General features: G+C 35.8%; 1 protein-coding gene across 2 annotated transcripts; it reads right to left on the bottom strand.

Annotated features, from left to right (window-relative positions):
• Nucleotides 1-1,381: 1,381 nt before the first annotated feature.
• LOC114412824 (probable arabinosyltransferase ARAD1) lies at nucleotides 1,382-5,129 on the bottom strand. Of its 2 annotated transcripts, XM_028376890.1 has the most exons (5): nucleotides 4,477-5,129; nucleotides 3,223-3,519; nucleotides 2,891-2,986; nucleotides 2,718-2,772; nucleotides 2,221-2,333 (listed from the first exon to the last, which is right to left on the bottom strand). In XM_028376890.1, exons 1-5 carry the CDS (start codon nucleotides 4,942-4,944, stop codon nucleotides 2,326-2,328), a joined length of 924 nt encoding a protein of 307 aa, XP_028232691.1. In that variant the 5' UTR covers nucleotides 4,945-5,129; the 3' UTR covers nucleotides 2,221-2,325. The 2 variants fall into 2 exon arrangements, with proteins under 2 accessions (XP_028232690.1, XP_028232691.1); XM_028376889.1 differs by lacking the exon at nucleotides 2,718-2,772 and having other exon boundaries at nucleotides 1,382-2,333.
• Nucleotides 5,130-12,370: the final 7,241 nt, after the last annotated feature.

The raw sequence follows: 12,370 nt of genomic DNA, 5'->3' as shown, positions 1-12,370 counted from the left end.
TTAAGAGTGATGGACTTTTGAGGATGCCCTTCTTTTCTGATGAGCCCTTCATGGTTGGCATTAAGGTTATCAGACTCGAGAGTTTACACAGGCTCGTGAGAGTTCCATGAACTCGACTCGTAGACTTAACTCGCAGATTTGTAAGAGTTTATTTTATATAAAAATAATATCAAAATATCTATAAATAACATACTAATTAAACATTTCAACAATATAATAAAGCAAAGTAGTATCACAAAATTAAGAATATTTAAATAACCAAGTCTAGTAATAATACATCACTAGTAGACAATAATTTGTAGAAGTTATAGTAGTGGTAGATCATTTTCATCGAGGGTTGGATGTTATTAAGTTTGGTATTATTAAAGTTAAGAATTTTTTATTTGAGAATAACACGCTAAATGAATATATGTTGAATGTTAAACACATAGAAAACAATAAAAAATGACTTATATTTTGGTCTAATTTTTTTAACTCGTTGACTCGGTGGTAAACTCGAGAGTCTACAGAGTTTACTGAGAGTTTATAGAGTTTAATCAGAATCTACTAAAAAAAAGTTTACTCAAGAGTCAACCCGCAGAGTACAAGTGAACTCGTAAACTCGTAAGAGTTAGCAAGTTAATTCGAGAGTTTGATAACTCTGGGATACAGAGTAAATTGCAGGGTGTCTTTAGATGAATAATGAACTTCTCAATTTAGTGGCTGGAGAGTGTAGAGTGTAAAGAAGAATATAAGGAAACTTTTTTTTTTTATAAATAAGAATATAAGGAACTTGAGCGTTGACGTTTGAGATCAGAAGCATCATTCCCTACGTGGCAGTCGGCCACACTTCCCGTCATTCTAAAATGAAAACAATTACTTGACACACTTCTAAAGAGGGGGAAAAAAGCAGAAATATGACAGATAATTTGATAATTTTTTTTAAGAAAAAGATATCAAACAAGTATTTGTATTTGTAATATAGAAATGTCCGTATACCGTATACCATTGTTTTTCTAACATTAGTGGTATGAAATATAGGCACCAGATATACCGCTGAAACTACTTTACTTTGTAATGGCTGATGTTTATAATATTAAATAGAAAATTGCTAAGTGAAGACACTTGAGACGGAATACACTAATGTAATTTGGAGCTAAATTTGCTAGAGCCCCATCTATTTTATTCTCGTTAAAGATGTGATTGTTTGTGAGGGAAATAAACTAAATATACTATTTACAAATATATATATATATATATATGACCATCTCATAAATTCTCTGATAAAGTCAATGGATTACCACAAACATTTGTTACTTGATTGAAGAAACTAAAATAAAAAAATTTAAAATTTTACAGGACTAAAAAAAATCTTTAAACGACTAAAACAAAAAATAAGATATTTTATAAGGACTAAATTGTTATTTAACTCAAAATCAACTTACAAACAACCAGCATCACATGGAAAATGGACAGAAAAATGTAACCAAATCATGAAAGTAAATGAATTCTAGGATTAAAGTTAGTTCTTTAGCATGAATGGAGATGTACAAATTATAAAGTGAGTGAACTGTAGAATGACAAAGTGGAAATTGAAATCCCTTTCTCACGTATCTCCCCCCCTCCTCCTGAGAGCATATCTTCGATTGCACAACTAGAAAGTCCATATTCAATCGAAATGACCCAGAAGAGGAGATACAACAATTGTCTAGGAAGTGGCAATGTTCATGAACATCAAGCCCCCAAGTGAGATGTCACTAAATGCCCACCAAATTAGAAGCCAATGCCAAAACAAATCACAGATTAAAACTTATACAAAAATCTCAATTTCAAAATGTTGAGATAAGAAGACGTATTAATGATATTCCTCCCTTTCAGGGATTGTCCCTGTAACTGAAGAATGTACAAGATCAACACGAAAGCCCCAAAAATCATCTCCCCTGCCACCAATCTGGGATTTTTAACCTCCGGTTTCTATGAACAGAAAGTTTCACCCCTGGAAGTTTGTGCTTGACCTGTCTCCACAGCATATCAACAGCATCTTCTCTTTTTGGAGGATATCGGAATTCATAATGATGGGAGATGCTTTTTAGTTGCCTCCACATTTCAGTCCATTTCTCCTTTGGAAATTTACGAAGTTGATCGATCATGTAGCCAGGCTGTAATGCCTCTTTGAAAGAGAAGAAAACCGAGAACTGGGAGTAGTCAATCTCATCCTCAAATGGGAGTTCAATTTGATCACTCACAATGACAGGAATGCAATGACTCACAATGGCATCAAAAAGCCGACAAGATGATGGTGTGTCTCCTGCTGGATGCAAACAGAACTTTGAAGAACGCATCCCTTTAGATGACTGTTGTATCAAGAGCAGTGGATAAAGGAACACTGTAGTTAATGATTTTAGCATGATACGAAAAGATTAAAAAAAATTGACTATAATTCCTCTCCCCTAGCAGATAGTAACTCATCTTGGTTATATTGCAAAAAAAGTTTCAAAGTCTTTGCACCCTCAAAATGAAGCATGTTTTTTATTCAGGATATCATATGATTGTTTTTGAGAGAGAAAGTGAGAAATCTAAAACTAGTACTAGATTCATCAGGTTTGGTGGGGGGGAGCTCACAAACAATTCATTTTGTCCACAAAAAGCAAATTGTATCTCAACATTCAAATTCTCAAGAGTCAGAATGCATGGGGAATACAATATGTAGAGAAGTGCAGCACATGGGTAGTTCTTACTGTGTAAGTTATCTGAAATATCTTTCGCTTTTTTAAAGGAATCCTGAGTCATGACCTTTGATTTACAATGAAGAAGAAAATAGTTGTAAAATCAATCTTTTAAATGGTTAACCACAAATATTCCAACTACAGGTAAGGTAAGCAAAGATCAATTACGTAACTATACTGCATACCGCTTTTATGTTCTCTTCTGTAGCAACACTTCGCTCATAGTGAACATCATCATAACCAGCCAATATCTTTGCTAGTTTAACACGGACAATCCCTTCCTGCAAACATCACAGACACCACAAAATCAATTATCATGGAATTTAAAGAAGGAAAAAGCTCATGTAAACTTAGATTGGCTTTAAAGTGAGCAAGAATGGGTATATCCACCTTTGGATTACTGAGTTAAGATCACAATGCACTTTACTTGCTCACTTTAAAGACAAAATTACTTTAGAAGAACCTTGTCCTATTAAGAAACACATTATTCGTACAGCTAACTCTCAGTTAGACATACATCTTTCCTGTAAGTCCTCCCTCGGAAGAAAAGCAATGTGGAGCGAGACTCGTACGGATCTTGAGGCTCATCATCTGTAAAAGAGTCCACAACATGCACATACGGGGACACCACATCTTTGTTCAAATTAGACATGCCCCTAGGATAGCGACCGAAATCCACAACAACCTGAATCGATTCATTCAACTGATCTCGTAGGAACCTGAAGGCATTGGGGTGCGTCATGGGAAATACATGGTCTCTACCTCCAGACCTCTGCCAGTAATTGGATTTCTTTAATAATTCCATTAAATCAACCTGACACCAGAAACAAGCCCTGTTTAACATTGACAACAGAGATTTGTAAAACAATAGCTATGATGCACAGATACAGGTACAACCACACACTGTACAACACCCTGCATTTCTCAAAAAAAAAAAAAATACAATGTAAGCATGGCAAGAAACTGTATAACATACATAAAATCCATTACATATCAACTCAAGAAACAATTCAAAACAAAAAAAGCAAACAATTGTCATAACACATCATAAATAAGTGGAGAAAACAGCTTTTATGTTCCTCAGCACAAATTCCAAACACGACGGAACACTAGCTGTTCCAGATCCCTCTGGGAAGGATTCAGACCTACAATTAAGAATAAAGCCAATGTGCTAGCCCAACATAATCAAGCACAATAGCTGACACATAAGGCCTAACATCAAGAATCTTCTGGCACTACACCAATCCCAGTATAGTCGTAATGTACCAGATCTGATGCCAAAGTTCGTTAAGCAGACTCAACGGATTTCACAGGGTTGACCCTTGGAGGTATTTCTCACGCCTCATCAAGTAAGAAGCACCACCATAGCCTATAGGAGAATAATATAAATAAATCATATAAATAGGCCCATTTTCCAACTTTACAGTCTCTCATTCTCCTCCTGCAGCTACAATTCTCAAGCACTGACTTAGCGATGGAATCCATGCAGGTACATGAGCAGAGTTCAACTCGTGCGATCCTGAGAAGACTTCATTATGATATTCCAACCTTCTAGACTGGTGTGAAGTGAACTCATTCATTAAATTCTTATGATTTTTCAGCATCTAATGCCGTTTAACAAACATCCTGTATCATAAATCTTCACGTGATCTTACTAATCGCAATCTAAGGCTAAACATGCAAAGCCTAGCTGTGAAAAATAACTCTCACAGCATAGCATCTGAATGATTCACAAATCAATTCGGAACAATTGAGAAACGTAGCGACGCACCTGCAATTGGCGATCAATCTGCGTGGCGGGATCCTTCATGGTGTGACCATGCGTGTTGAAGCTGAGCGACGAGAAGAACGGCACGAAGAACGCTTGGGCGAGTTCCGGATCCGAAACCCTAACCACTTCTCTGCCCCCGCCGACGTTGAGGAGCGACCCCATCATCCAGTACTCCACGCTGTGCTGCTTCTTCAGCCCCCAGTTCACCGGCCACGCCGGCCATTCCTCGACGGTGACGGGCATCTCCGCCGCGCTCCGGCGGTCAATCATGCCGACGTTGAATCGGCGAGGGAGATCGTACATGAAAACCCGAAGAGGCGGGTCGGGTGCACAGGGAGCAGGTGCACCAGAGGGTAACTTTAGGCGAGGGAAGAAATAAGGTCGAATGTCGAGGGTGCCTATGAAAATTGAGTAAGAAAGGACGAGCAAGAGCACGAAAATGAACGAGAGAACCACTTTTCCATACATTGCAGTTTCTTTTTCTTCTTATTGTTTTTTGAAATATTCCGGGGAATAATAGTGAGCCTGATTGATGCTTGTAAGTTATCTTCTTCTTCTGCAGCTTCTGATACGACTTGCTTTCTTAGCTCTGCGATCAGTTGCGATGTCAGCCAAATGTGAAGGCCAAGAAGATGCATTTCTTCCAGAGTGAGCTTATGTCGTTTTCTTTTCTAATTTCTAATTTTAATCATCTAATGGGATGGGAAAAAAATACTATTAATTTTTTATAAAAATAAATATTTTGTATATTAATGCTGATAATAGTTTTCATACTATTATATAATCACAAATTTTATAATTATAAATATAATAATATTGAAAGTAGAAAATATTTTATGCTAGCAACACAATTCTTTTTTTAACTCGTCAAAAAAAACAATTTTTTATATAATCACTAATTAATAAATAAATATAAGTATTTTTTATTCATTAAAATATAACCTCTTTATTTTGGAGGTAATAAATCTGCAAACATTGACAAAAATTTACGATTGAATAAAGAACTTTGATTTTCTTCTCATTCACTTGTAGTTGAGTTTTGTCCGCGTCCCTTATAACAATTTCAAAAAAATTGCATGTGCACTTTGGTAGTTTTTATTTTTGCATGTGCACTTTGAATGTAGTATTCACGGATCAGGAGGATCCGGCAGATTTGACCTTTTAAAATAAATTTTCATGTGCACTTTCGTGTTTTTGAATGCAGTGTTGAGGATTATCATATCTTAATTTTGTTCGGGGATTATTATTTGTTGGCATGCGACCTTCGTTTGATTACGTAAAAATGTTTAACACCCATCGTTGTAGAATCCGTAAAGTTTCGAGATGTTTCGGGAAAAAACCGGTTAAAAACACAAAAACAGAAGTGTATTTAGAAAGGTCGAGTGTGTGTAAATAAACTGTTACACTCTAATTTCATCCGAGGACCATTGATAATCGCTTTGGAAGGCTTAACACTCATCGCGGTGGAATCCGTAAAGTTTTGTGACATTTCAGAAAGAAAACAACCAAAAACACAAAAACGGGGGGTGAACTTATCAAGATAGGGGTGTAAATAGCAATTAGAATCAAGGCCCTTCCGGATCATTTTGGAAGTTGGGTTGCCTAAGGATGAAGCAACTAGGCGGCAAGATCTTCCACATTTTGTTGAAAAATGGTTTTTGGGGCTTCCATGACTTCCGTAAAATTTCCAAAAACCTTGGGTAACCATATTTCACTTAATATTGGTGAAAAGGAAGATAAAAAAAGATGAAAATCAAATCCAAAATACTTCCGTAAGGTACGAAAAGGGGGGTGAATTTAGTATTTTTGGTGTGCTTAGAAATCTTCCTCAAGAAGCCTCTGGGCGGCAACGTTGGCAAGCACCTCCCTTTTTTTCGATAAATAGGGGATAGGGACTGTTTCAAAACTGTTCATGACCCCTAGGATATGCATTTCAACTATTTTAGGTATAAAAAAAAACACGTTTCCGTGAAGAAAAATCAAGTTGAAGTGCTTCCGTAACGCTTCCGAGACGTTTGCATGAGCAAATCTGTGATGATTTTCCTCCGTTCTTCACCTTTCTTCGTCCGTTCTTCGTTCTTCAACCGGTAAGTGTTCGAATCCGAGACTTTCAATTCATTTCTCGTTTTGTTTGCTTTCATCTTCATCTCGTTCACTTTCGATTTTCTTTTCTTCTATTTTTAACGTGTTTTAACCTTTTATTTAAGTCGTTATCTCGCCTAATAAATGATAAAATGAATTTCAACTGATCATTTGTGTTGTAATGTCGTTTAATCACTATTAAAGCAAAATTTAACCGATCGTTCACGTTGTAACCTCGGTTAAATAAAAAAATAATAAGAAAATAATCAAAATATCTTGAAAAAAAATAATAGAATAATCAAAATATCTTTGAATAAAATAATCAAAAAAATCAATCGGACATTTTTCTTTCAAAGTTTCCTTGAATTAATTGACTAATAATCAAAGTGAAACTAAGGCTAAAATCAACTCACAAATCAAGCTTTGTCCGTAAAAGTCAGTTAAAATTGTTTTAAGGTCCAACGCCTTAAACAGACCTCTTTGCTTTTATTAGTTGACATGGACCGTTCAAAAGCATAAAATCAACACATCACTTTTGCAAGAACTACGTAGGTCTGATTTCCTCATCACAAACGTAGGAATAATAGTCTCGCTTTTGTCGACCACCCCAAGAGATCGTTAATGATCCAACGCCTTAACGTTTTCTCTCCTTTCAAAACCAAGAGATCGTTAATGGTCCAACGCCTTAACGTTTCTCTCTTTTCAAAATCAAAAGATCATTTAATGGTCCAACGCCTTAAATGACCTTTGTTCAATTAAAATCTATCTTGCGAAAAAAAATAAAAACAACTTAACCAACGTTTAGTTCTAAAAGAACTACGTAGGTCTGATTTCCTCATCGCAATTGAGGATACGTAGGAGCGAAGGAAACACCCTTGTCGACCAAAAAGAGATAAAAAATACAGAAGGCATAAAAAGACAAAAACATAAAAAAGGGAAAATAAAACAAATTGAAGACATGATATTGCACATTTGATTAAAGGTTGTCGTCCTTTGTGAGAGACGCGTGGGGTGCTAATACCTTCCCCGTGCGTAAATACAACTCCCAAATCTTTCACACTCAAAGTTCGTAGACCACACACGCTTTTCAATTTTTCTGACATTTTTCCCCAATAAACGTTGGTGGCGACTCCACGCACCTTCCTCCCTTGGAAGACGCACCCGTGAGCCCTGTGTCACCCTCCCGCCGAAGGGTAGGTTGCGAGAAGGATATGATAGACTTGACCTTTAAAAATTAGACTCAGTATGTTTTGATATACTAACATTTTGAGTTAATGCTGTAAAAAAAATCATCTTAATTTGAATAGGTGTTCTATATGGGGTATTCGGTCATCCGAATAACCAGATACACCCCCTCAATTACCTGAAAAAGACATACTTAAGTAAGTCGTATATCCCTACACAAACAAGGAATTCGATTATTCAGAAACTTGTATATCTGCAACACACAACTGATGAGAAAACAAGCTCGTATGATACTCGGATGCTTGTAAGCAAGTGGCGATGGTTGGAAGAACATACGAGTTGAAGGGAGCATATTGTCCCAACTCCCAACCCTTTGGTCTTAAACACATAATCGAACACCCTATTCGACCCATCCAATAACCAACATCCCGCACAAAGATAACTAATAGTAATTGATTATGATCTAAACCCTAATTAAGGTCATAATAACCATTAACACTGTTAGGAAGTGATAAGGAACCAAAGGCAGCAGCAGAGAACATATTCACGAAGCCAGAAGCAAGGGTGCAAACAGAGGTGCAAGAAGTAAACAAGCCCAAAAGAAGAATTACGAAACCTTCGTACCTTAAGGATTTCGTATGAGCAGTGTGATCATGCGGGTAGTATAATCTTACTATAATCAGCTTTGTCTGCCAATAGGGGACAAAGATAAAAAAACTCTGTTATTTGTAATATTCTTGCAAGCTAAAGGACAAATTCAGTTATTAGGAAGCGTTATAAATAACCTTATAAATAAAGCAAGAGCAATGAGAAATATAGAAACACTTCCTTTACTCTTCTTCTTCTTCTTCCTCACGGAGGCCCTAGTCCTCAAAACCAGTTCTTGAGTTGCAGACTTGTAACATTTGGTGCTTTCATTGAGCTTCCATGGCTACCATACCAGCTTCAACCACGGCAACCCACACCACCCGCCAAACCACCTCTCCTCATTGCTTCCTCTCCACACTACCCTCCATCAGCAACCACCTTCCCTTCCATTTCAGCACACACCTCGAATGGCGGACGCCAAACTTTCTCCCGCTGGCGTGGACTGCCTCGAAGTCGCCTTGGCCAAACTTACCCTCAGTCAACTCAACCTCGCCACTGCTGTCGACACCTTAGCCACCACCATCGACGACCTTCTTCAGCGACTGAGCCTTCGCAATCCCACTCCACATTTTTCATCTTCCGTCCCTGCACAGGAATCGATACCAGTCACCATCATATCGACTCCGTTCATGTCGACTCTGCGGCTCATGCCATCTCTGCCACCCATGCCAACTCCACTGCCCATGTCGCCTCCGCCGCCCATGCCGACTCCGTCACCCATGCCGACTCTGCCGTCCATGCCACCTTTGCCGTCCATGCCGCCTCCGATTCCCAGGCCGACTACGCCTCCATGTCCTGCACCCGTGCAACCATTCCTTCCACCATTGTCGGGTCCGCTTCCTATGCCTGTTCTTCATCTGCCCAATCTCGATCTCATTCGTACCGCCATTTCCTTCAACAAGCTCATCGGCATTGTTCCGCTTTATGACCATGTAGTTGTTCCGAATGACAAGCCTTGGAAAAATAAAGACATGGCGTTGTTTGAGATGGGACATGTGTCCTATGGGACTGCCATGGCTGCACAACCATTTGCCTTTGCACTATGCACAACTGCTAAATGAGATGCAATTCGTCGGAATAGACCTTGGGATCCCGATATTGTTTTTGGAAGCCATAGTTTGAAGCCCCAACACCTTGAGGATAAGGTGTTTTTGATGGGGCAGGGAATGTTAGGAAGTGATAAGGAACCAAAGGCAACAACAAAGAACATATTCACGAAGCCAGAAGCAAGGGTGCAATCAGAGGTGCAAGAAGTAAACAAGCCCAAAAAAAGAATTACGAAACCTCCGTACCTTAAGGATTTCATATGAGCAGCATGGCCATGGGGTAGTATAATCTTGCTAGAATAAGCTTTGTCTGCCAATAGGGGACAAAGATAACAAACTTTGTTATTTGTAATATTCTTACAAGCTAAAGGACAAATTCAGTTATTAGGAAGCATTATAAATAACCTTGTAAATAAAATAAGAGCAATGAGAAATATAGAAGCACTTCCTTTACTCTTCTTCCTCATGGAGGCCCTGGTCCTCGAAACCAGTTCTTGAGTTGCAGACCCATAACAAACACTATAAGAAGTAATCAACAAAGGATTACCAAAATGGTAATCGTGCGTAAAAGTTCACATGTCCAATATCCATTAAGATAGATATATATAAATAAGGATGAGATTTTTTAAATACAACACTTGATTTTTATTTATTATATCTATTTATTATTGTACGTTGTGTCCTAATTTAAGTGTCTGATTTCCTTTTACAAGTATCACAATCCTCCAAAGAATTTGACAACCAAATACTAAGGAAGAACTGTTGAATAAAGAGAACCATTATGGAGTACAATTATTTAGTCATCTCTTGACAAAAACATGTCCTGTATTTATTTAGAAATACTTGCTAATTCCTTCTATAAAATTAAGTCAATGTACATTAATAAATGTTTATGAAATTTATTAATATACACTCACTCTTTAGAAGGAGTATGTTAATGTAATTATGATTGATATGGCTAACATATTTTTTTCTAAAAAAACCAAATAGGTGTGTGTTAACAAATTTTTAATTAAAAATATATATTTATCTTATAATAATATATCAATAATAAAAAGTATATTAATGTGAACTTGACCTATGTATAATTAGATCTTATCATGTGTAATTGGATCTTATCAACATGTCTTAAACTTTCTCATGAACACCTTAATGTGAACATATCAATAATAAAAAGACATATTTGAACTAATCAAATTCGAATTCAAATAAATAAATCAAGATAGTAGTAAGAATTAAAATAAACATGTCTCAAACTTTCTCATGAACACCTTAATATCAAATAAGGGAGATTTTATCTACAAAAGTAATTAAAACACCCTTAAACTTTAATTGTTGAATAGTTGCACTTAAGAGTGATAGTTTCTCTCTATTCTTTCAAGAATTATCTTGTTCAAAACCTTGAGATTTGTCATATTTTCTCCATAGTTTGGGAGTTACAAAAAAAAACCTCTCCAATTCTTACCAACATCAATGTATCAAGGATTGAATGAAGTTTGAGGATCATTAGATCCAAAACTAATAAAAAATAATTAGCTTAAGTTAGTTTAAAAGTAAGAAATTACAATGGACAACATAAAGTTAAGTAAGCGAAATCAAATATAAGTTAGTTTGGATGGATGTATATATAACTATAGTTTTCTATTTCTTACAAGTATTATTTTTTGGAGATAATGGAACATTGAATATATGCACATATTTTATTGTATATGTATTCTAAAAATGACACATGGTTTTGGAAATACATTTCTAAAATATGAATACTTTATTTCAAAAAGTCATTTTTGATAAAAAAATTTTCATCTCATCACAACTTTATTTATTTTCTAATTTTGTTTTCCACATTGAACATGAAATATGACAACTTTATTTATTTTCTAATTTTATTTTTTTTATATGTGAACATGAAATATCCTCTCAGTAAAATGTCTAAAAAGATGAACGTACCAATTGATGGGAAGGAAGGGGTAGCGAAAGAGAAGGAGGGACCAGAATACAATTCGGGCCTCATCGGCCCACCTTATATTATATGGCTGAATGTTACAAGACTAGTTTTTAAACCTATTATATAACCACTGTGATGCCAACTCTATTGTTGTCGAGAGCCAATTTCTTGTATGTACGCTTGTATTTTGCCTGTAATCTCTTCACTTGCTTATTTGAATTCAATTGGCATTAGATATCCGATTTATTTTCATAACATTATCAAATTGAAAAATGAATTTTTGACAAATAAAAACAGTTAGCTGCACATCATTATCAAAAATATTATATTGACACAATCATTTGATTTAACTGAAAAAATTAATAATAAGACTAATTTATTACTTTTTTAGTAAATTCAAGAATAAAAAATTATTTTTTCATCTTTCAAATATCTAATTATCAGTACTTAATAAATTAAAGAATGAATATGAATATTTATCTTTAGATAATGAAATTATTGAATGTCGAAAGAAGACCTATGGCATGGAATTGGATCTGACCGTGGTTAAGATAACAGAATTGTGAGACGTGGTTGGAATTGGAATAATGATGGTGAATTAGGGATTTTTAGAAAGAGGAGAAAGGATGTTTCAATTTCAATATTTAAATGGTGATGGGAAAAAAGAGTCTAATATAACTTGGAAATCTACACAGGATAAGAAGGGAGAAAGAGATGTGATCATGGGAAAAAAGAGAAGAGGAGATTTTGATTATCTATAGTTTTTTTTTTAAAAAAAAATTACATAGTTATCCTTTACTCTGCATGAAGTTTAAATAAAAAAATTGGTTATTTTGTCAAACATAAAAAGTGCAGTGTTAACATACATTTTATAATTTTTAAGTGGGTCTATGTTGTTTTGTTTTTTTTTTTTTGGATGAGAGGGGCAAAATGCCCTCCAATGCATCAATTAAAACCCATGCGGGAAAACAATCGACATTACATCGGT

Source organism: Glycine soja, chromosome 5 (genome assembly GCF_004193775.1).
Source record: "Glycine soja cultivar W05 chromosome 5, ASM419377v2, whole genome shotgun sequence".
NCBI classification, from domain to species: Eukaryota; Viridiplantae; Streptophyta; class Magnoliopsida; order Fabales; family Fabaceae; genus Glycine; species Glycine soja.
This window is presented reverse-complemented; position numbering and strand designations above follow the sequence as displayed.

What these genes read in the sequence shown, in the direction of transcription:
- LOC114412824 (XM_028376889.1), bottom strand. Translation starts at nt 4,944, where the DNA reads ATGTATGGAAAAGTGGTTCTCTCGTTCATTTTCGTGCTCTTGCTCGTC. An exon ending in GGAGGACTTACAGGAAAGAT is followed by an intron (nt 2,987 to 3,222) that starts GTATGTCTAACT and finishes TGATGTTTGCAG; the next exon opens with GAAGGGATTGTCCGTGTTAA. An exon ending in CAGAAGAGAACATAAAAGCG is followed by an intron (nt 2,334 to 2,890) that starts GTATGCAGTATA and finishes TTGATACAACAG; the next exon opens with TCATCTAAAGGGATGCGTTC.